Here is a 26,193-nt window from a genome sequence, read left to right as displayed (position 1 = left end):
ATTTCAGAATAAATGAAGTCCTTGAAAAACATTAAATGAAGTCAAGTCAACTTGGGCATTTCGTGCAAGACTTAACTATGAGTCAAGCATACTTATTGTTTGTGTCGTCCATCATTCAAGTCAAGTCAAAGATGGTTAATCTATAAAATAATTCGTGCAAGACATTCAAATTCACATTGATTCATGGTTTAATTGTGCCTTCCATCATAAAGTCTAGCATGGACTCAAGTGTGTCGTCCATCATAAAGCTTAGCATGGAGATTTGTTGTGTCGTCCACCATTAAGCATTTCATGATTAATTCTTGAATGTTTTCGTGCAAAGCATTAAAGTCATGAAGTTTATTTGTGTCGGCCATTAAATCACTTCAAGAGTGACTATTCTTTGAAGTTTTCGTGCAAGACCATTAATCAAGTCAAGCATAATTAATTCAAGAATATGTTTTTCCTGCAATGCATTCAAAATACACATTAACTCATGAAGACCAAAGCATTAAGGGAAACCAAATTCTTCACTTGGTTAAAGCTTTGCATTGAACTCAACACCTCCAATAACTCGTGTGGACCACAACCTTCAAAGGGGGGCCGAATTCTTCACTTGGTTAAAGCCTTGCATGGAACTCAAGACCTCCATTAAACTCGTGTGGACCACAACTTCAAGGGTGGCCGAATTCTTCATAAAACAAGTAGGGAATCCTAGGCTAAATGCTTGGTTCCTTGCAAATCAATTAAGGCTTTTCATAGAATTCAAAGTTTTTCATTTATTTGTAATTTGAATGTTTTAGGAGTTCCCATAAGGAATTTACCTTTGATATTTTGGTTGGAACAATATAAACCAACCATGTTATTTTCATATAAGTGTAACTTTCGGTTGGAGAAATAAACTAAGTTTGATTTTGAGTAAAATTGTAAGGATTCTTCCCTTGTGTGAGAGTGTTATCTTCTCCAAACTTCTTGGCTAAACCAAGATTAAAAAAATTCTTATCAAGAACCACATTCTTGTGGCGAATATCACCCGGCTTATCAACATCATTGTTGTGGCGCCTATCACCTTCATTCTTTTACCATCTTCTTTTATCCTTTATAATTTCCTTGCTGCCAAAACTTCACCTTCAAAGACAACCCATAAAACCGTGGGTTAAGAACACCAAACAAGATAGATTGTTGTAATAAAGATCTCCTGAAGAGGTTCTCATCAATAACGCTATGATTTTTCTTTCCTTTCACCGAGACTTTTGGAAAAGGAGAAGCAGGCTTAGAGGAACCAAATCGACCCAAATGACTAAATTTCCTTTGAGGTGTTGCTTTACCTTTTGACTTTTGAGTAAATAGAAGTTTGTCATTGGAAAGAAGTCCCCCTGGCCCAAAATGACCAAGGTCAATTATGGGTTTTTTTTTTAATTTTTACCTTTTGCATTGCCTTTTCCCTAAAAAAGGCAGCCATCCTTATTTCTCTGCCTCATACTACACCCTTGACTTTTCTTAGCCTCAATGTTTATGCTTGAATTTGAAACAAAGTCACTTTCTGGGATAACAGTGTCCAAAGTTCCCAAAACGAGCTTTCCTTCTCTAACTTCTTCCAAGAAATCCGCTGCTTCAATAAGACAACGGAGGATAAGTCACCATCACCTCTCACCCCTGAATCTTTATGGAGACTCCCATAAGATTTCCCCAAATGACCGTTAAACTTTTGATCGTTAAATTCCATGTCATCATCTTCCCCACAATGAGTGGAATCATTTCCCTAGTCGGAGCAGGGTTTCGGCCAGAAGTTGTCTTCCTTTGGATATGAGTCAACCGATTCATCTCACACATCCTTCTCACTCTCCTCCTCTTCCAACACCGAAAACTCTTCCATCAGTCTTATACTGAATATATGCTCTTCGATCTTGATTCCTTGGGACAAATCAATTAATTTTGTTTCCTGTGTAGCCACGAGAAACCATGCAAAATCCAGTCTCTCCATCAAAGTCGTTGAAACATCCAACTTAATCAGTTGGCTAACATCTTTTGACAAGATAGTGAGAAAATCTTCCGACCAAGCTTGAAGGGGAATACCATAAGCTTTAACCCAAGTCAATCTCTTTGTGGATACTTGAGTTGGTGACCACCTCCTGATTGAAGAGAAGAGGGAAGTACACCAGGGTTCAGCAGCGTCAGTAAGAGTTTGAATATCGTCTACACTTCCTCCCTTCAACAACACCAACTTTCCATCCATTAGGATAGCACTAATTGAAAACACACCTTCTCCAGGCAAAATACTCCTTATGTTCCGAACCTCCTCGTAATACTTAAGTTCACCGACAAAGTAGTCATTCATCTCGGCGAATTTTTCAACCGAAATTTTGAATTTCGGGCCTCTCCATCCATCCCTCTGATTAGGACTATCAACAACTTTACCTTTGATTAGTGTCTCCTTCCAAGAGAGATGTCTTCCATTGGTAACATCCCATCTTCCTTCCATCGTCACATTTTTTGAAACTCTCATCTCATAACCAGACTGATCAGCATTAGTACCCCGACTCACATCCTTGACTTCTTCTCTGCCAAATCTGAGCTTGCTAACCTGAACTTTATAATTACCTATCCACAAGTCCTTCAAGGCCATTTCTAAGAGTCCTTCACTATCATTTTGTTGGAATTGCACAAACCCACATTTATTCCCCTTTTTATCCTTTTTATGAGGAATACAAACATCACCTACCTTCCCCCAAACAAGGAAATCCCCTCCTAAGCCCACTCATTCCTTCCATTTTCCTTTTTCTGAGGAATTGATGTAATAATAAATGTATGAGAATTGTTACATCAATTCCTAAAATCATCAACTACTAATTAATGGTCTTATGATTGAACTAATTATTAGAATGAACAATGTTAATGGATGTAGACGATAAAGTAAATAAAATAAACAAATGATAAAAACTAGAGATGGCAACGAGTGTGGGCGGGCACAAGTAGTGTTTTCCTGTGCACAAACCCGCAATATTTGCGGGTACCCATGCGGGTAGCGCGTACTTGCGGGTACCCATCGGGTTTTTTATTTTAATTATATATTTATATAATTTGTAATAAACAATATGTAAAAATAATTGTTACATGAATAATATGATATTTATATGATTAATTTATGATTATAGTCAAAGAATTGTAATTTATTATGAAATAATAATAAAGTATATTATTTATAATCTTAAAATAATAATAAATATATATAAAAATTTAACTAAAAACTAAATATATAAATTTGCGGATACCCGCGGGGCGGGTATTACAAAACTCGCTCTCGCTCATAAGCTATTATTGTAGATATCCGTTGCGGGTATTTCTACGGGTAGCCATAAGTCGGATTTTTTTATCATCCCTAATACAAACACATTTTTTAAATTTTATCATAAAACAGATAATAAATGAAATAAAAGTAGATGATAAAATGTCCTAAATTTTGAAGAAAAGAACTCACACGATTACTGACCTACGGATTATATGGTGCTGCCGTCCTTTTAATAATAAAGAGGAATGAGTGACGTGGTAAAGATGTCAGCAAATGCAAACTTGGCTTTGCAAAAATAAAATAAAGTCAGGCATGGAATGCATTTAGCTAGGGGTTGGGCTAGAAACGAGTTGAACCAGAGTTTAGTTCAGTTCAGCTCGATAAAGATTGACTCAGTTCGAAATTTGACTCAAGTTCGATATGAGTTATTTTTTTAGGTCGAATTCAGCTCGATTAAAGTTCGTGAACCATTCAGTTCAGTTTGAATCGTTCATTTGGACAACTCAAATAATTAATTAAAATTTGAAAAATACTTCAAAAGGTTATATATATATAAATATAATCTTTTTTTATAGATATAGTAACAATAAATATAAAAAATAATGTATTAATCATAATATACATAAAATTTGGTTTATATAAAAATATATATATATATATATATATATATCGAGCTAGCTCATGAATATAATGAGTCAAACTATATCCAATTCAAGTTCGACTCGTTTATTTAACGAACTCAAATTCTAGTTCAAGTTCAACTCATTTGGTTCATGAACCAAGTTTATCGAGCTAAATAACGAATCGAGTTCCAAACGAATACCTAGTTGGCTCGATTCATTGTCAGCCCTACACCTACTGAAGCTTCTTTTGGACTTTGAGAGTTTTACGTTGTTGTTACTTTTCATTCCTTGTTCTGATGAGGACTAAGATGACATTTCGTTGAAGTTTTTTCAACTATATTATTTTATACCTAAATATACATTATTATAAGATACTATTGTATCACATGTGTTTATATTAATATGTCTAATTAAAATAATTTATTATAGACAAAGATGAGTGAGATATGTTTTTAATGGGCTCAAATCTTAATATTGGTCTCTCCGCTGGAAAAGATCTTAACTCACTTTTAATCTTATATATCTTGATGATGATAGCTATTTAATTTTACTATTTGTTGAAGGCCTACCTTTAATTAGGGGAACAATATAGTTTCTCATGAAAGTGTGTCACTCTATCATTTACTATTTATAATTGATTAAAAAATATATTTAAGTTGAAATTTAATATTAAATATTTCTTTAATCAATTATAATTATAAAAAGTAATACATTTTTTGAGAGATAACGTATACATCCCTCAATTACAAGAGTGTACCATGCATGGACTGAAGCTAACCACATGAAATGCCATTAAAATATTAAAAGTAGAATGTCTATGTACTGACAATGTAAAGATTTATATATATTTGGTATATCATTTACTATTCATTTAGATTATTATTTTTAAAGAGTTAATAATAATTAAAAATGAATGGTGAATAATACAATGATATTATAAAAAACTCTTAACCGTCAATTATACATATTTCTCTCTCAAATATTAACTCTATTAGCAAGTATTCTTCAGGCATTCTTGGAGGAAAAATAATGTTCCACGAGGTAATTTGGAAAAGGTAGATCCAAGTCCAATTGCATGCAAAATTAAATTAATGAATGTTGAAAGCACGAGACCATTAGAATCTGATACTTTCAGCAAGTTCGATGTTAAGTTTTAATATGACACAGTAAATGTAATTCTTTAAGCTTTTTCCCACCACTTACATTATTTCAATTCGTGCTGTGGAATTACTCTAACACCATTTTGTCGTTTCAATTGCCATGCAACTGTGAAATGTCACGGTTAATCCGTTAACTATAATAAGGCTCTTCTGAAAGAGTCGGACTCATCTCCATTAATAGAAAGGGAAATACAATTTTTCCTCTTAGTTTTAAGGATAAATTTATCTTATCATACTAAATATAAGAATACAAATATAATAGTATATCATATTTTTTTAGTTTTTGACATCACTTACCTCTATAGTAAAAAAGATGAGTCTCATTCTTTCTAAAACTAGCAAGTGATAACATATTTAAGCTTTTTTTATAGGAAGTTAAAAATGTTGTCATTATGAGTTAAAATTTTGGTACACTTTAAATTACATGAACATCATACACACTACTATTTGTTAACTTTTGAGATAAATTTACATTAGCACTATTATTTTCCAAATTTTATACAAAATTAACAAGAAACAATTTTTTGTAAGTTTTGGATTTATTTCATTTAATTGAGGTAGATATTTAAGAAGACCTTCCACTTTCCAACGTGGAATAACTAATAGGTTGACACAAGCTATATATAACCAACCTCTAACTACTTTTGACCCTTGGATAATTAATTTCTTCGATTTTCTCTTCTACAATCTTTCACTCAAGCCAATAAAAGTGAAAAATCTGCTAGACATTTCGTTAACTAGTTTGTTATTTAGTCAATTTAGGTTTAATAACTAGATTCTCTTCGGTCAATTTATGATCATATAATGACATGTTTTTACCAACAAAGTTCAAAATAAAATACATCCATCTACATTTTTTTATGACGCCAATATGTTGCATTGTCAGTATAAACATTTATGTAAATTATATTATCTATCTTTTATTTACATTACTTTTTAAAAAGTCAATTGAACCTTCTCAAATTGTTTCTTTTTAAGAACCAAAAGAATTTGTGCCAAAGTAATAGATGATTAAATATGAATGGTAGACAATGAATCATTAATTCTAAGGATGGAACCTTCATGCAAGTGTCACCCTAAGGATGGAACCTCCAGTATTGATTTACATTATGGCCAAAATGAAACTACTTTTTACATAAATATAAATCGTCATATTATTTGAAAAGATCCAAAATGCTATAAATCAAAAAAATAGGTTTTATCCTTGAAAATTACCAGCCAAGCTACTGTCAATCGCCATTAGCAAATCTATGAGTAGATTACACAACAAATACGTATGTATAAAAGCTAATGACATAATGATAATAAGAAGAAAAGAAATGCATGATTAACAATGTAAGAGATTTAATTTTTACAGTATTACACATTATAATTAATCATATTTAATTGTCATTAACTTTTAAATATAAGTAATACATATAAATAACATATAATTTAATAATATATAAATTTTTCTAACGATACTGCATAAATATTAGATCCCATAATTATAACTATATAAGAATGAATTAAAGGGTGATTTTGGAATCATAAAAAGGAATTGCAGGAAAAGGAAACAGAAAACAACGCAAGAGTGGAGCAGGACCAAGACCATCTCACATGCAGAGGATCAGAGCTTTAAGCCTTTTGATCACCCACGTTTACACACAAACCGGTTGCCAGTCAAATATCCGCGTGAAACAGGTGTGGGTCCTAACTGCTATCCTGTTTTGCAATAAATATCCCGAACTGACAGATGTCGGTGACATATAAGGTGGTGGAAAATCTCTCTTAGCCAACCTGTTGTCCAAATTCCCAACCCATCCAAAAAGTCCTTTCACACATCCATCACAATTTTTGTATTTCTAATTTAATTTTCAAAAGAATAATTTTATTTTCAATTTTGATATACCAATTATTTATGTCTATAATTTAATTCCTAAAATTTCTCTATCCATATATCAAGCTACTTTTATATACTCTGTATTTGCATTGATATTAAAAATTCATTTTTTATTTCATCATACACAATAATTAAAATATATATGAAAATCAAATAATTAAATTTGTCACACATAGATTTTTAGAGCATCCATCCACAATATCAAATATCAATAATTTTTAAATTTTTAAAAAGGTAGAGTGAAATGAAAGAAAACTTAATATTTGAGAGACATTAAATAATTTATGAGATGACTTTGAATTTTTTTATTTTTATTCTTTTCTTTCTAAAACTAAATTCATGAGTTTTGTTTAAATCATAAAAACTTTTTATGAATCCTAATTCATGGTTAAAAAAGTTGATCATATATGAAGTGTATTGGATATTCTTTATGAATAAAAACATTTTTAAAAACATCATGAATAACAACTAGATTATTAGAATTTAATTATATTAAATTAAATATGTAAACAATGAAATCACTAAACTCTCCCTTTCTTTCTCACTTTGTCTTTTTTCATTGGTGATACTACAAAAACTATAAAGTAAAATTAAAAGAGCACCACTTTTCAGAAAATAAATAAATAAACAAAGATTTTAGGTCGATATATAGAAGGTGTGAATGAATTAAAAGCAATGGAGGAGAAGAGAGAACCCAACCCAATGGCAAATTCTGTAGCAGCAGCAACATTTTCTGATGAGATTCCAAACATGAACATGATCAACAACACTTTTATTTTCCCTTTCTCATCCAACACCAGCATCTTTGATATTATGCCACCAGCACCATCATGTGATAAAAAACCTTCTTCTTCAACCTTTGGTGGTGGCTTCATGGATTTACTCGCTGTCAATGATTACAACCCTTTCTTATTCGATTGCATACCCACCACCACCACTACCCAAATCAACGATCACCAGCTTCACCACCCTCTTCCGTCACCTGCCGATGGTTCTGAGGTGTTGAACATTCCGGCCTCCCCTAACTCTACTTCAATCTCGTCATCGTCCAATGAAGCTGCCACCGCCACCGCCGCCACCACAACCAGCAACTTCAACGAGAATCTGAGTGGTAAAGTAGGGAATGATGAATATGAAGAAGCAGAGGATGAAGATGGTAATGGAGGCAGAGGAGATGACATAGACAAGACTAAGAAACAGTGAGTCAAGTCATGATAACACTGTTTCTTTTTTTATTGCTTAATAAAAAATTTCTTATTAAAAAAAACAGAGAGAGATTGGTGAGTGATAACATTTAAGGTAAATTAAGGAAGAACTTTTTGTATGTTTCTTCCTTCCACTTTAACACTTGTTTCAGATTCATTTTTATCATCCTGTTAGTGTCATAATGTTTGTAACCATTTGTGTTTTATGTTATTATATGATTAAAGAAAAGTGAAAGCAAAGAAAGTTTAATTATTGATTGGCTTTATACAAAATCTAATCTATGTGAGTATTCAAATTAGGCTGAAACCAAAAAAGAAGAACCAAAGGAAGCAAAGAGAGCCAAGATTTGCGTTCAAGACAAAGAGTGAAGTAGATCAACTAGACGATGGTTATAGGTGGCGCAAGTACGGTCAAAAGGCTGTGAAAAACAGCCCTTATCCGAGGTACCTTTCCATAACACTCCATTTCTCACGACCTAAGTTTTTATTCTCTTTTATATAGCTTATCTCATTGCCTTGAAAATAATTTAAATACTAATTGAACTCCTCTTATTATAAATTGGTTTAGGAATGAAACCTATATCGAAGTCAGAGTCCAATATCTTTAAACTACTCATCTTATTACTAATTAGTTTTTAACATTATTGATTATTTTTTGGTTGCTATAACAGGAGCTATTACCGTTGCACCACAGCAGGTTGTGGCGTTAAGAAGCGGGTGGAGCGCTCTTCTGAGGACCCTACCACCGTAGTCACCACTTACGAAGGCCAGCACACTCACCCTTGTCCCGCCACATCACGTGCTTCATTTGGCTTCATGCAATATGGTAATGGTGGTGCTCTTAGTTCCCAACACTTTATGCTTCCACATAATCAACAGCAGTTTCATCAAGCTTTGTCATATGAATCAACCCCACCTTTGAATTTGAACTCTACTAGTGACTATGTGAATTCGTCATCGTTTAGTAGCTTCTTCCAAGATCAAGAGAACCATCAACAACATTTTGTACCATCTAGGACAAGGACTACGTTGTTGAGGGACAATGGACTTCTTCAAGATATTGTACCAACGCAAATGATGAATGCAAAAAAGCAAGATGAGTAGCTAGGGTGATAATTTATTCATATTGGGTCTATAATTAATATAATACTAATGTTGTTAATTAACTTTGTTTATCTGATCTGTGTATTTGCTTAATTTCCTGCTATGTAATGTTCTCTAACTTATGTTATGAAACATTTTGGAGGGTCTCTTTTAAATTGAACTGGCCCTTTATATAAAGGGGCTTAATTTTCATTTGTTTCCTTCTTGGGTTATTGGTTGTAACTTGAGATTTTGTATATTAGACGATGAGCCATTTTTACCTTTTCTTAACTATATTTTGTTCTCCTTTTTCTGATGCCAATTGCATGGTTCTACTTCAGTCCACCACCTTATTCGTCTTTTTGTTACAATAGGATTATTCATCATGGTGAAAAACCAATTACTTTTAGGGTTAGGGTTTTCCCTTAATTTATGAAGCTACTCGCATGTGGTGAAATCTGCTAGGATGCTCATCTTTGTGAAACTCAGATATCGTGGTAGTTTTGAATATATTTGATATAGGTTGTGAGATTATCATGATAAATTACGAGATTGTAATATGTCTAATTATGAAACTGAAAAATTAAAGCAACCCATCAAACTTGAATTTGTATTTTATTTCTTTTCCATAGTCTATAAGTTTTTTTATAGCAAAAATAATCCCAACCAAACATGTAACATGGAAAGGGAAGTACATATATGTAAGTGGATGAGATAAGGTACAAGAAGAAAGCTAAAAACTTTGTATCAATGGAGTGTTATGATTGTCCCATGACTTGACACAATGGATGATGAGGTATGGAAAAAGGTGCAAAATTATTACTTGAGCAGTAGTAGTACCATATGCTAGCTTTTTTGTATATATGATGATGGGTTTTCTCATCATCTTACCCTATTAGCTACATACAAAGATGGGGGTTCAGCCATTCAATGATGAGGTGTGTTTCCAAGGAAGGAAATGTCTAGAGCATGGTTCGTTTCTTGTTCATGATAAGATATGGATGATGTGAGATATTGGTTATGGAGTGAAAAGCATTGCCAAATATTATATATGGTTCTCAAGCCCTAGCTTTAGAAGCTGTATAGTAGTAGAAGCAATTGGCCATACCACTATAATTTTCCCAACCAGGAAATTCTTTTAGCACTTGAATGTCCTTTGCTACTTGGTTACTCTCTTTCAGTTTATAATATCAATGCCTATGAACGTACATGGCTACTTGCTAACTGTTACTCATACAACTAGCATTAGATTAATTTTTGGTTTCCCTATCCTCGCACTGGAGGCAATCCTGTCCGAGTCGGGCACATCCACAGGTAAGTGGGGCTAACTCTCCCAACAGGCATTTTTTCCATCCACAAGACTCAAACCCGGGTTCTTGCTTAAGGGGAATCAAACATGTATCACTTGAACCAACGCCCGTTGGTGCATTAGATTAATTAGGTTATGGCAATTGAATTCTGCCACTAGTTTAATTGATTCCTATCACTTCTCAAGATGCAATGCATATATATTGATATCTTAATTAGATAAACATGGTTTCTTTATTGAAGTAGTCATACTCATGAGTGAATTTGATTTGGTAGGTTTAAGTGAGAAAAGGCACTCTTGGTCAAGAGGCATGGAAGATTAGATTAATTGATATTAGGTCCCCTTTCGTGAGGAAGAAAATTAAGAAGTTTCTTCTAAGTTTCATTGAACAGAAATTTTATATAAATTGTGTGATAAAATTTAGTTATATTGTTAAAATAGATTTAAGTTTTTATATTATTTAAATATGTTTAGAATAAAAAATAAAAAATAATTAAAATTTACTATTTAAAATCAACAAATATGAGCAATAAAGCTTGAGAGTGGTTTGAACTCAAGTGAACTCAAAATGTAAGTCTTAAACTTCCTAGCAAGGAGTGTAATTCTATATAGTTTGGATTGACTATGTGTACATTTAATTTATATAAATTAGAATTAAGGTGATTTGATTAAACTTGAGATCAAAGGATTCTCTCGTTCTGTCTCTCATTCATGCCAATAAGTAACAGTTGTACCTTAAATCAACGACACACATTATAACAAGGAAAGGTTTAGTGTAAGGCAAAGCTGTGAATTTTATCAGTTCATTGTATAAATTTGCATGACCACATGACATTATGACAAATATAGTAATTGCTAAAAAGTAAAGGTTTGCAAACAATAGTATGAACCCGAGTGTATTAGGAAGAACCCATGAAGTAAATAGGACGAAAAGACTTATAAAAAATGAACATAAATTCGATGTGATGAGGCTTTACACAATGAATATTCTCTGTTTAAAGCAATGAAGAGAGAAAAATCTGATTATAAGTTAAAGACATGTGGAATGTGACTTTTGTGGTATTCCCAAACTTTCCAGCAATGAAACTTTATGTTCTCTAATTTCAAACGGCACACACTAGAAAAAAGTCGTATCTTCTTGTAATCCAATAGTTGGAGTGCAGATTAATTTGATGCTTTAATATGAAATCGAATCAAGGAAGTGATTGAAGGATCTTGTCATTTGCATACAACCCATATGATTCCTTTTAGAGGCATCTCTGAATCCAAACTACTATAGATAGTTACTCATGCATGTTTATCCACTTAAATGACACCACACTAGTAACACATACCTAATGATTTGAAACAATGGTTTAGATCCTCTCATGTTTATAATAAAGGAGATTCACTAATTAGGGTTGATCCAATTTAATTAGAGTTCCCCGGTTCGAGTTAAATACCATTGTTTCTCTTAGAGTATAATTGAAAAGTCCGATTTTAAAAATTCCTCTTATGTTTTGGGAAAACAAACTGATATATAGATTTTACGATTAAGTATATTTATGTTTTAGATTGTTTTAACAAAATTTAATATATTTGTAGGTATTTATTACTTTTATCTTTGATTAAATGCTACACTCATTTAGAATAATTTCAAAATTGATGGGAAACTTGGGGATCCTTCAACTATTTCTTTATTCTTTACTTGCTTTGCAAGTTTTGAAATATATATATGTCAGATAAAAGCTTTGTGTATCAAAATGTGACACCCAAGATGTTAACTTGATGGATATATATTCAACTTTTCAAGCTTCATAGTCAACTTTATATAATTATGATTTGAAATAAAAAAGTTCAAAAAGCAAAATAAAACGGATAAGGATCAAAATTCCTAACAAATTAAATAAACACAGATAATTATGAGTCATTGGAATATGTTGGTGCAAGCCACTCACTGACCAATCTAAATTTGAAGTCTCTAACTAAAATGCCATGGTTTGGTTATAATTTATAAACCATAAATTGTTTTAGGTATATTAACAATGACTGAAGTTGTTTATCTAAAAAATGAGTGACTAAAGTATACTTAGCTGATAACTGTTTTTGCTGTATAAATCCGTTGAATATATTGTAGAAAAAATAAAAAAGAACTAATGTTTACTATATTAACTATTAAGAGTACGAACTAAACAAAATAACAACTCTTTCCCGAAGTGTTAACTGTTGCTCATGAATGTGGGTTATTACATGACAACAAAATTGGGCGGTTATAGTGGAACTAGTCTCATGTTGAATACTTTATTTTTCTTCTTGGTAATAAGAACATCCATGTAACTGATGCGTCAGATCAATATTTTACACCACAGAATATATCATTTCATATGTTATCACTTGTGATCGGTTAAAAATATATTTAAATTAAAAATTTAATAATTATATATTTTTTTGAGTAATTACAAATACTCACATCTGAAATGATTTTTAAGGCAAAATATATGCTCTCATACCTTCCCTTACTTCACCAGGTAAGACTAAGTCTTTGTTGTTGATTCTTTTCGCCCACAATGTTTTGAAGGTTAATTTGTTTGACTCTTCAAAAGGTTTCCATGTGTGTTCTGGTTAAGCTTCATAAATCAATGTCATGGATTCTTTTATGGTTGATGCAACTGATTTAACTTTCCTGTATAAACATTGTGGGGGTAGTTTATTGCCACACTTAGTGTATTAACTATTTATTAAATAATTTAAATTTGAACCATTATACCAAAATAAACATAAAGTAATTTAGCTCAAAGTTGTTAAAATAAGACTACAAAAGTGACAATAAACACTACTAACTTCGATTTTCCTGTAGAGAGAGAAAGATATTTTCTTCTTTTGTGTGTGCGTGTGATTCTCACCATTACCTAATTTGATATGGAGCCAATGGCAAAACCTTTTTGGTGCCTCATGGATCATTATACAATAATGGCATTTCCATTTCTGAAAAACATTACATTGAAGATGCAATGAAACTTCTCTAGATGCATGATCTCTTATAAATGTTCTGTAAATCTATACTATTATATAAAGTAAAAACATAATGAAGGATAATTAGATAATTAAATGAGTGTAGTTTTTATATATCAACTTTGCCATACCGTCAATTTATGCAAATTAAACTTATGGTCATTCCTTTATAACTCATGTAACTAAACTAATTATTCGTTTGATAATGCACAATGATAAATTTTCGAGTTTGAAGAAGACAACCTAATCAAATTTAATCACAGTTTAGTAACCATAGATATAAATGACCTAAACTTTCAAGTGATCTTACCAGAAGGAGGACTGAGTCCTAAGATAATGGCTTTGTATCTTTCTTCTTCTCCCTCATGACCTTAAATTTTACTCTTGGATACTATAAGAGGAAAGCTAACTTACTTCACTGCCAAATTTGGTGCCCACAGCAGAAAAAGGAATTTAAAAAGAATGCTAAGGCACATGGGATTAGGTAATCATACATCACTGACCACATCTCACACTTGACTAGGTCTTTTAACAATATGATCACCTTGCATGAACTTGTTAGCTTGTTTTTATTACTGACACCAGTAACTTCCTATATATTGAAGAACATGTTTGCATGCAAATTCATTATCATTCAGAATAGAGTATCACTAACGTGTTACTAACCCTAATGGCCATGCAGTTTGTATTGTTGTCTCTAGTGATACTCAAGTTTACTTCAGCTTTTGCTGCCACCTTGAATGAAGCCTATGGTGATAGTTCTTGTCCACTAGGGACTGACATATACCAAATCAGTTGCCCAGAAGCAGAGGCCATCATCTTTTCAATGGTGGAACATGCCATATCTCAAGACTCTAGAATGGCAGCTTCACTACTTAGGCTACATTTTCATGATTGCTTTGTTAATGCAAGACACTCTTATTTATATATTCTTTGACTGCACATATTAATTGCCCTTTTGAAGTTTCTTTCTATAAATCTTAATATCTTATGAACTGTATAATATAATATGTTGTGGGCTTTACAGGGTTGTGATGCTTCAGTCTTGCTGGATGACACACAAGACTTTGTTGGTGAGAAAACTGCAGGTCCAAACTTGAATTCACTCAGAGGGTTTGAAGTAATAGATGCAATTAAATCTGAACTAGAACTTATCTGTCCTCACACTGTCTCTTGTGCTGACATACTTGCTACTGCTGCTAGAGATTCAGTTCTTCTGGTTTGTCATTTGTTGCTTTGTTTTTTCATCTCCTTATCCCAATTTTGTCCACAATATATCTAACTAACATGAAGCATACATACACTACAGTCAGGAGGTCCACTTTGGAAAGTAGAAATGGGAAGGAAAGACTCCTTCACTGCTAGCAAGAACACAGCCAACAATAACATCCCAGCACCAAACTCGACTGTCGATATGCTCGTCGCGAAGTTTGAGAATGTAGGCCTCACACTTCAGGACATGGTTGCCCTCTCAGGTTAATCATCACTAGCCTTGATAGTTAAAATATTTTCTACGTGGGAAACAATGTTAACATAAATTCTGGTTTCAGGTGCACACACAATAGGAATAGCACGGTGCCCAACATTTACTTCTCGTTTACAAAGTAGCACAATCTCAGATAATCCGTTTGATAACATGGAATTCATTGCATCATTGCAACAACTGTGTTCAGCACCAGATAATAGTAACATAGGTACACAACTTGATCTGGCCACACCAGCTACGTTTGATAACCAATACTATGTTAATCTTCTATCTGGGGAGGGATTGCTTCTATCAGACCAAGCTCTTGTGAATGGAAATGATGAGACACGACAGATTGTTGAAACCTACGTGCAGAACCCACAATTTTTCTTTGAGGACTTCAAGAATTCAATGTTGAAAATGGGAAGCTTAGGACTTGCTCAGAGTAATGGGGAGATTCGTAGGGACTGTAGGACTATAAACTAATTTAGCCTTTTCTTTTAATGTGAAATAAAAGCTGACCAAGCTCTATGTAAAATTATTATGACATGCTAATTACTCATTATCAAGCATTATGTCAAGACTGTTATGATTGGAAAAAAAGTACCTTCATGTACTACTTATGCTGTAAGAATTTTTTTCCATTGTCAAACACATTATCTATCATTAACTCTTTAGTAAAAGTGATTGACCTGAATGATAAATGGTGTAACATTATAAAAATATTAAATTCTAGATGAAATCCACTCATACTTTAGTTTTAATTTTAATAATTGTGATCACCAGAAATTGATCGAGAAATGAATGGCTAGTGGCGTGCTACATCTCAATCGTTCTAACAATTTCAGCATGAGGCAAAAGAAAATAAAATTAGAACTTGGATATATGTTCTTTAAGTGCTAGTGTAATATTCGTACAATAAACATAACACACGTTACTATTTTTGTTGGTGTGAAAAAATGTGCTATATATTATTACCGGAGAAAAACACACGCACCTGAGAAATTTGCTCCCAAGTTTGTGCCTAGAAGCTAAAACTATTTGTTTGTGTTAAAATTTATATATAATGAAGAACGTAATACACAAGACGATCTAGGTAGAAGGCATTTCCTTGACGCATGTATTGACCCCTTCAGCTCAAGGCACTGGGTCAGTATGTGACAGTAAACATGAGAAACAACAATAGGACCCAAGTAACTCATGAATGCAAATAAACTGTTACAACGTGTCACTTTGGGTCAAAATGAAGATGGCAATGCCCTACCTTTAAGCATATCAAATTAGATATTCAGTTCTACGGCTATTTAAAAGCTGCAACATCTCGATGTGCGGCCTAACCCACCAAAGTTCAAACACCTGTAGGTGAAAAAAGATATCAGTTATGTTAGCACTGTAGAGATAAAAATAACACTAGGAAGAAACATAATAGCCTTGACCAACCATATTCAACATTAGCCCGGACAATTCACAAGTCCACCTACTTTCAAGTTTCAACTCCCCACCTAAACTCACGATAACAAAGTTTTTCACTATCTTCCCTCTAATGAAATATCCATTACATCCTCCCAAAAGGAACAATATCATGATGAATGCAACATTATCACGTCCTAAAATTAATACTACCTCTGTCCCAAAAACCCGATAAAAATCTACAAAAAAACATTGTCCTAAATGAAAGTTATGCTGATGAAAGACACATTGAGCTATTGACTTGTATGCCAAACAAAGCATTAAGAGGTTGTTTCCTTATTATTTTTTCAAAGTTATACACTATCTTGAGATTGACATGGTAAACTTTGTATGTAGTTTGTCTGTGTGAGCATGTTTATTCATGGAGGGGGTAGATGAGAGGATGTAAGTAACCTGCTGGCTTGTTTCTCCACATCCAATCTTGTGTAGTGTGAATACCCTGAAATGCATTAATAAATTTTATTTGGACAAAAAGGACCAAACAAAATAAATAAAAGGTGCAGCATGTAAAGCTTGTATTATACCTGTGAGTAGCGTCCAGGATCACCAGCAGAAAGGGCTGATGCCTGTAATTGTTTGTAACCAACATCCTGAAAAGCCAAATTTTTCCATTTATACAAAAAGGAGCCAGTTAGCATTGACAACAGAAAAAGAAAACGAGGCTACATGTATATATTATAGGCATGACACATCTCTTGTCATTAAACAAAAGTTGACAAAGATGTAGTATTACCTGAACATTTTGATTAGCTGTGACTCCATACGCCTGGAACTAGAATTATAAAAAGCAAAGTCAGCAACATAAAAAACATCTTTCAGTGCAGAAAAAAGGATGGCAGAGATGCTTACCGAAGATGACAAAGAAGGCTGCTGCATTTGTTGCTGGTGGAGAATCTGTCCTTGGAAGGCACTTTGAGGCTGAGCCTGTTGCATTTGTGGAACTTGATGGGCAGATATTGTTGAAGGCTGTGACTGAGTTTGTGAGTGTTGACCAGGTAGCCTTTGCTGTTGCTTTTCAGATAATGCCAACACCTCAGGTTTCTCCCACTATAGGTTCATTCCAGAGAACATTAGGTCCATGAGTAAAAATAAAAAATAGGAAACAAAATTGCAACTCAATAACTCCTTACCCGACTCTCACCAGTCACACTATTGTAGAAGTACTTGAAGCCCTCAGGAGATAAATGCTCTGTCCAATTATTACATTTAGCAAGAGTCGTGTTCTGGCTTATCCCAGGTGCAACAATAGTAGCAGATGTGGATGAAGGCACGTCTCCAATGGGTGCAGCTGTGGAATTGATGGCCTGTGGCACAGCCCCGGACGGGAATAAAAAACATTAGCAATAAAATGGGATTAAGAAAGTATCATCTAACACAACATAATACATCCCAACAGCACCAGCATTCGCACACTTCGAACTCAAACAGATTAGATATTTAAATGCCTACAACCTATCAGATTAGTGTTAGGAAAAAAGGACAACAGGCAAACCCGAAGGAGAATAAAGGGTTAGTTAGTTAGTTAGTTAGTTAGTTAGTTAGTTAGTTAGTTAGAGGGGATTTAGTAAAATAAACAGGGGGATTAAGGGAAGAGAGGATTCATTCTGACTTGTAGCATTTGTGAGAACCGCGTATTGCATTGTGAAAGGGGAAACCCTTGGAGGAGAATTATGAAACCAATAACAATGATATTTAATTCATGATGCGTCTTAATATGTGATATATTGAAACTAAGGGATAGCTTTTAACCAAAATACCTGCTGCTTGTTAGCAATTGCTGCATTTTGCTGCATTGTTGATGTTTGACTAGATGGTTGCATCATCTGTACTTGCTGTTGAAGCTGGGAGAACACTTGCTGTGACGAATGAAGACTTGCTTGTAAAGTCTGTTTTTGATGTGACAACATCTGAGCTAACTGAGAAGGGGATTGCTGATGAGGTTGAAGTGGCTGCTGCTGCACAGAGGGAGGAACTTGCTGTTTATTCGTAGTAAATGTTGTATTAGGTTGGAAATTGGTATCATGAAGAACCCGAGGATTTGAAGCAGGCAAAGCACTCTGCTGAATTTGTGACTGAGAAGTTGGAAATTGTCCATTTGTGCCAAGTACTTGCTTGCCAGCAGAGAGAGGAAGTTGTGGTTGGCCAACTTGCCGAAGAGATGATTGTGATGGAATTTGGGAGTAGGGCATTGGTGCTTGAGGTTCAGGGTGCAGGTGGTGAGCAGGTGGCAACTCCTGAGATGATTGAACAGGTTTCTGCAATGGTGATATTTCTTGGTTGAGTGGTGGAATATGTGGTACAGGCTGGTTGAAATTCTGAAAGTAAGAGTAAAATTTTCAAAAAGAAATAAATTTACAAATCTAGCTCATTCTAGCAAAGAGCCAATGATGACTAAATATTGATTAATCTAAAAAATATTGTGAGAACTTCAATTTACCTGTTGTGACATTGATGTCAAAGACTCAACCTTAAAACGACCATCTATGGGGTCTCCCATGCCAGTCATAGGACCACCCTGTAATTATTTAAGTATAATATAAGCTATAAGTGCCATCAAGAACAAAATACTTGAAAATAAATAAAAATTGAGATTTAATTTAAGAGCTAAGGTAACCATCAGAAGCAAGACAAAATAGCTGTAGAATCCGAAGATAAAAATAGCTGTATTTGTTTTCAATGCAACAACTCAGTATCATCCAATTTGTACTTACTGCATTTATAGGCAATGTCGTGTCACTAGATCTTGGAAACCATTGAGGCTCCATACAATGATTATCGGCATTAGAGGATGGTCCCATATTTGGGGGATGCATAGGACGCCATGCATTTGGGGGAGGCATTCGATCACCCATAGGAACACTAGTATTGGGAGGAAATCTACAATAAAGTAATTACAGAAGAAACATTGCACAAACAACTAAGTCCCAACAAGATTGCAGTTTAATAAAGGAAACATTCAGATTACAGAATTAAAAAGTAGACGGTGAGGATTGATACCTTGCACCTGGTGGGTCAAATCTAGGACCTGATCCTGGATCTCCAAATGTCGGACCCCTGAAGCAAGCCAAACAAAACTTCTAAACCACTTTTTTAATATATAAATAACATGTATTTGAGTAATATCTAGGCTGCAACAGATCAGGGTCAGTGAAGAAGGCCCTTTAATCAACTTATAAAACAAATACTTGACTTGTTTTAGTCCTTTCATCCATTGAACTATGTCTTGACTGCCTTCTTAAAAAGTGGGCTAACCAGTCCAAACTACAAGAAAGCTATATCAAGTAGTTGTTCAAATTAACAAATAAAAAAACCTTTTTCTTTGGGTTCATTTTATATTCATCAGAGAGCATAAGTCAATTATTGGATCAAGTTTGAAGAGTCCACAGCTTAACGTTTTGTTCAATTAATTAAAAGCATTATATAACAGACTTTCATGCTTGAAGAACATCAATTAATGCTTCTGGGGACAAACCTGGAATCTCCTTGACGAGGTCTCTTAGGATCAGCAAACCGGACAATTAGTGGTTGATCACAACCCTATGTAGAAAAATACCAGATAATAATCAGCAAGCTTTCACAAGGATAATTACTAAGATAAAATTAATATTTCCCGTACCCTCATTGTATAGATCCCATTTAATGCATTTATAGCAGACAGTGCCATATCTCGATTTGAGTACTTCACAAAACCGCATCCTTCAACCAAAAAGAGAGCACAATATTATACAATTGGTACAATCAAATACAAAGACACATACAAGGGCAGAAAAAAGAAACACCAGAGTGCAAACTAAGATGCTTGACGGTAAAGTTTATGAACAACAAAAAAACAACCCTTCACAAAGTTTATGTGCTTTTATAGCTGCTTTTGCCAAATCTACATGTCATTATTTTCACAAAAACCACATCCTTTAAACAAATGGAGGGAAATATTATCAATTTGGTATTGCGAAAAAACACATACACACACAGAGAAAATGAAACACCAGAATACAAATTTAAGATGCCTCAAAACACTAACAGGAATGTCTAAAAAAAGAATAGCACTTTTATGCATCATTCAGTTCATGCTTTCCTCAACAACTTTAAATCTGAGAACTGCAAAAACCAACACTTCACCCCACCCTGGTTCCCAGATAATATCACAGAGAAGTGGAAAACCCACCACGGCTTTGTTTCTTCTCATCACGCATAAGATAGACATCTTCTACCCGCCCATATTTTGAGAATATCTGATGCAAGAGACACCATCTATTAGTTCTATGCCAATTATAAAATTAAGCAAAAATGTAGTTCTAACAAGAAATTAAATGTATTAGGGTGCCAAAGATTCCCTTTTGTTAGACAACACAACAAACATATTTGCCATGTTGATAAATTTGTATAGTAGTTTAATTGGTGAGAACATACTTCCTCAACTTCCTTTACAGTAGCCTGTTTGTTCAGAGAGCCCACAAATAATTTGTACTCTACTGCACCTATCCATCAAAAAATCACAATGACATGAAACAATCAGCACAGATAGTAAGAATAAGATGACTTGGAACAATGATGCACTTGTGGGTACAAAAGAACATCAGGGCGCAAATTCTTCAACTACAATACCCGATTTTCACAATAATCATCTTAAGAGCATGTTCATATGAAAGTACTATTGCTAGCTTAATTCTTATCAAATAAATAGTTGCTCTAAGTTGAATTAGATTTCACTACAGAATTTTAATTGTTTTAGGTGGAAGACAATATTGTCTTTTACAATAGGCACGAGGTTAAAGCATAAAAGGGCCAAGGGGGACAATCTAACATAAAATTCAAGAGATGAAATTAAGAGACAAGTTATAATACATAAAAATTACTAGTATAATTACTACAATAACATGCTTCTATGTTCTTCACCAAAAATATGTTGCAGTGGTTCATGACCTATTATAAGGTCCCCTCATACACAAACTTATAACATTGATTGTGATCAGTATTTGTTAAATAATCCAAATATCTATTTCTCATGAGGCAGTAAGAATTTTCATATCGATTAATGTCAAGAAATAAAAGTAGTTACCGAGGCGTTCCCGTTCACCATCAGCATACCGCACTTGGATTGGACCAATACCCTAAATAGTAATACACATATCATAAAACCACTAAACATAAGTTGCCCTCACTATTGACCATTTAAGATTTAAAACCACTATAACTCACTCCAGGAAGAGTATGTTGATTGTGCAATGCTCTAATCGCCTGGTCAGCGTCTTCAGAAGTAGCATACTTTATAAAACAACAACCTGCACAACAAAGGTGTTTTGCATCAGTTTCATTCAAATTATAACTTGTTTCCTACAGACAGATGTCTATATATATATATATATATATATATATAGAGAGAGAGAGAGAGAGAGAGAAAAAAGTCATTTAGCAAAAAAGGGTAAAGCGAGAAAGCAAGTGGTTGAAGTATGCAATCCTATATTGACTATCTTTTTCAGCTAAAAGTTACTTAGATGTTTACAAATCCATATAATTGGGGTGGCATGGTCATTACAAATCAAACAAATGAGATTTGATTCTTCTTATGTACTTTGCAACAACTCTTTAGGAGAGGAAAAGAGACAATCCATAAAGGGCTAAAGAGCAATCAAAATTATATTGATCCAAGTTTTCATAAAGCATCAAACTCGGATGGACCGAAAATCACACACAAATAACATAAAAATATCTCAAATAAATTTCAGTAGACATCCCAGGTAAGCTCATCACATGATATGAAGCCCAAAAAAAATAAAGGGTGGCACATGATAGTTCCACAAACACTGTGAAGTCAATTTATTGGAGTATACCAGATCCCACATAATCCCACGAAGAATTTGTATAAACAATTGACAGTTGCAGACAAAAATAAAAATGGCTTCTTAATTCTCTTATTATTGACAGTTAAAAATATACAAGAGAAACTATAATTTGGTTTCCACATATCAGTTGTATATACGTTTTACACGTATAGCCAGCATCAAATTAAAAGGAACTAGGATTTCCTACGGTTGTAAAGAATTATCTCGCAGGCAACCAAAAGCTGCTAATTTCTGTGTCAATATCCAAAACCACACTGATTATCAGCAGCATGCTATTATTAACCATTGGTTAGAAGCTTAACTTCAGCAACCACATTGAGAAAATCCACACAAATGTACCAGAAATGCTCAACCATGTGCAAATATCTCCACAATCGATAGAATCAAGAGATGAGTAATAGCATTGAATATGCAATCACGTGCATAAACATAATCGCAGTATAAAATAATACTGCTTTTTTCACTCCACAGAAGATCAAACAAGCTTGCGAGAAATTCATTATAGACACAGTTGTGTATCGCGAGTACACACACTTAAATCTCCACAAGTCAAAGGAAAAACAAATAGAAATATATCACAATTTAAAAAACTAAGATTGGCAAGAAGCTGAACTAAAGCGGCCACATTGCCAACATGCACACAACTGCACCAGAACACTCAACAATGTGCTAATATATTCACAAACGATAGAATCTAAAGATGGATTTTAGCATTGAAAATCCAATTGTGTGCATAGACATATTGCAGCATAAAAACAAGACTGCTTTTACCAAACAGGATGTCAAATTAAAAAAGATTGCAAAAAATAATAATCAATGCACAACTTTGAATCCACATTCAGTCTCACTGAACTAATTAGAAATAGAGTATAGCCCTAACTAAAGTGACACAAGTCACACAGCTGCATCGGAAACACTCAACCATGTGCTACTACATTGACAATCTATAAAATCTGAAGATGAGTTATAGCATAGAATATGCAATCACGACCATAAACAAGACTGCTTCTCTAACACACATGGCTCCATCATCGTATGTAATCATTAATCACAGACCTATGATCATGGAGAAGACAAATCATAGTTGCAAGCAAGAACCATACAGAAAGGCATCATAAGGAACTTCAAATCCATCATATGAGTCTAACAATATATGATCATAACTATCATTACCCCAAACCAGTGCCATACAAAACTCCACAACAACAACATAGCTTCTAAATAAAAATTGAGAGAAGCCCAATCGTTGTATGTAATCACAGACCTATGATCCAGAGAAGAAAAACCAAAGTTGCAAGCAAGAACCATTCAGAAGTCGCATCATAAAGGAACTTCAAATCCATCATGTACATATATATAACAATAAAACTAAATATACTTGCCTAGGTTTTATGTAAATAACCATAAATGAAAGCAACCAAACACATCACTGACGAATCTGCCATTAATAAGGTAGCTAGTGAAGTATGAATTCAACCAAAATATCACTTGCTCATATAAATAATTATTCATATTTGATCAACCCAACTTCAGGCCCATACCATTTTATTAAATCAATACTGAGGTGACATTCCAAGCCACTCAATAAGCTCTTCAAGTTCATCAGGATATAAGAAACATCAAGAAACCTTCACAAATACATTGTGATTAACTCCATTCAAATGTACCAATCCAAGTTTTTACTCTATTCCATTTGTACAATAACCGACTTCTAATTTTTTTACATAAATGACCTAGAGCTATGGCAAACAACACTCTCACTACAACCAATGGTTGGGTAATGCCCACAGTTCTGCAGCTACAATTGCAAGAGCAGGATCTTTAGGTCCTCCAAGATCCCATCTGCTATACAAAGAGCAGCTTACAGGTTTACATGTAAGCGGAACCAAAACCAACAAGCCTGAACTTGTTGCAAAAATAAACTGAGATGATGGTGAGTTTATTTTCTCTCCCATCAGCCTCTCAAATAACCTGAAATAAAATACATATAAATGACAGGAGCCTCAGTATAAAAATCACAAATACCTTGATGTTGCCCAGTTTTTTTATCTTTGATCAGTGCAACTTCAATCACATTCCCATGTTGCTCAAACAAAGGCCGAATCTGACATCAAATAATGGCAACATGACATTAGTCATTAAATACCAAACTAAGGTTAATATCCATTAATGATATGGAAAACACAATAGCATTAGATAAACAAAAATGGAAGGAAAAAAGAACAAAAACAAAGAAAGGGGTCTGAAAAAGAATGTTATAACTTACATCTTCTTCGGTGGCTGTACGAGGAACAGATCCAACAAAAAGTTTGGCAAAAGTTCCTCTATCAAAACGTTCTGAAAAGAACTAACATGTCAATAATTTCCATAGTGCTGAAAATACAGTTAAAATAACTACAACAGCTAGTGTCATGAAATTACAATAACTGAAATAACTCAACACCTAAAAGCCTATGTTGTTGTTATTATTGACCATTAAAATTAGCATTTAGCATCAATAATTTGTCAATTCAAACAATAGTTTATACACTCAAATGCCCTACAGAACAATCAATGTTTCTGGTACAATAAAGCAATCCGTTCTTAAAACCTACTAGAAGCTCATGCTCAAGTTACCCTAAAAACAGTAGCAACAATAACTACACAATAATAATACCAACAGCAACAATTGAATGGCGTTTAAGTAACGAAACTTACCGGGCGAACCTCCGCGGCCAGAGAATGAAAACCCTCGTTTCTGACCAGACAATTGCGGTTGCTGCTGCTGCTGTTTCTGCTGGTAATTATTGAACCCGAATTCTCCCGAACCCTCACCACTCATTGGTCTGAACCCTTCCCCGCCGCTGATTGGTCGGAACCCTCCAGGAGAGCTACGGGGAGGGGTTTGGAATGCACCGTGGTGGTGAGGCGCGGGGCCGCGGAAGCCAGAGGAGGGGCTTCGGCGAGGGTTGTTGTAGTTGATAGGAGAATGAGAGAAACGAGAATGAGGCCTTGGGTGACGGTAACCGAGAGGGTCATTGTTGTTGTAGCGGTCTCCGACGTGTCTATCCAGCTTGGCTAGTACAATGGAAACCTAACCCTAAGTGTTGTTTGCTACGGTGGAGAGCGATAACTTATTCTTCTGGTGATGTAGGATACGATTATATGAAGAAGAACATAGAGGAGGAGAATAAGAGGGGGAAGATGAAGAGGAAGGAGGGAAAAGAGAGTGTTCGAGGACTTGACTCGTGTTTGTGTGATAGGTTTAGATATTCATCACTGGCCCAGCCCAAACCTATATTCCATCCTCTTCTCTGTGGTCTTTCTCTTCTACTTAGCTAGTCTTTTCAACCAATATTGTCAAACATGAGTCCTAAATTAAACAGGAAAAAGTTTTATATTAAGTTTAAATTGTTAAATCTTCTGATTGGATGATATGATATTATATATAATTAATAATTTTTATCTATTAATATATAATTATATTTTAATGTAAATTTTTATATAATTAATAATTATTTACAATTATATAGAATTAACATCTCTCTATATTCTTTTGGACCAATGTAAAACAAAATATTAGAGCGATGTTTCATTTTTTTAGTTTTTAAGTGAATCATTTGGTTCACTTCTCGGGTTAAACTAGGTTTAGCACGGTCGGGCCAGATTTCCCCTGGTTCAAAATAGTTCAACCACTCATTCGGTTAAGACCGTAAACTAGAGTCGTCTTCAAGTCCAGCCAGTGATCGGACCAGTTGAATCGTCTGGTCCAGTCCGGTTCTCACAACATTGATCTCAACTATTTTGTTTTATTTATGTATTAATAGTGGAGTGTAATATTTATACATTTTTATTATATATATTTAATATATCATATTTCTATTTTTTGTATTACTTTTATAGGCATTTATTTGT

General features: G+C 34.0%; 3 protein-coding genes across 4 annotated transcripts; 2 read left to right on the top strand and 1 right to left on the bottom strand.

The window, feature by feature from the left end:
- LOC109328951 (probable WRKY transcription factor 48) lies at nt 7,563–9,436 on the top strand. Its single transcript, XM_019562600.1, has 3 exons — nt 7,563–8,132; nt 8,439–8,582; nt 8,810–9,436. Exons 1-3 carry the CDS (start codon nt 7,609–7,611, stop codon nt 9,240–9,242), a joined length of 1,101 nt encoding a protein of 366 aa, XP_019418145.1. The 5' UTR covers nt 7,563–7,608; the 3' UTR covers nt 9,243–9,436.
- On the top strand, nt 13,848–15,670 carry LOC109329096 (peroxidase 40). Its single transcript, XM_019562765.1, has 4 exons — nt 13,848–14,428; nt 14,549–14,740; nt 14,831–14,996; nt 15,072–15,670. Exons 1-4 carry the CDS (start codon nt 14,192–14,194, stop codon nt 15,470–15,472), a joined length of 996 nt encoding a protein of 331 aa, XP_019418310.1. The 5' UTR covers nt 13,848–14,191; the 3' UTR covers nt 15,473–15,670.
- On the bottom strand, nt 15,849–25,236 carry LOC109330103 (flowering time control protein FCA-like). Of its 2 annotated transcripts, none has more exons than XR_002105625.1 (19): nt 24,997–25,236; nt 24,566–24,636; nt 24,325–24,403; nt 21,656–21,738; nt 21,516–21,567; nt 20,867–20,934; nt 20,622–20,688; nt 20,073–20,152; nt 19,929–19,993; nt 19,454–19,510; nt 19,168–19,333; nt 18,894–18,971; nt 18,214–18,771; nt 17,587–17,760; nt 17,306–17,503; nt 17,190–17,222; nt 16,981–17,046; nt 16,761–16,895; nt 15,849–16,342 (listed from the first exon to the last, which is right to left on the bottom strand). XR_002105625.1 is itself a non-coding variant. In XM_019564133.1 (19 exons), the coding sequence occupies exons 1-19, from the start codon at nt 25,118–25,120 to the stop codon at nt 16,335–16,337; spliced, it is 2,079 nt and encodes a 692-aa protein (XP_019419678.1). In that variant the 5' UTR covers nt 25,121–25,236; the 3' UTR covers nt 15,849–16,334. The 2 variants fall into 2 exon arrangements, 1 of the variants encoding a protein (XP_019419678.1); XM_019564133.1 differs by having other exon boundaries at nt 16,850–16,895; nt 17,190–17,228.

This window comes from Lupinus angustifolius, chromosome LG16, assembly GCF_001865875.1.
Source record: "Lupinus angustifolius cultivar Tanjil chromosome LG16, LupAngTanjil_v1.0, whole genome shotgun sequence".
NCBI classification, from domain to species: Eukaryota; Viridiplantae; Streptophyta; class Magnoliopsida; order Fabales; family Fabaceae; genus Lupinus; species Lupinus angustifolius.
The sequence above is the reverse complement of the archived record's forward strand: the minus strand, read 5'-3'. Positions and strand labels throughout refer to the sequence as shown.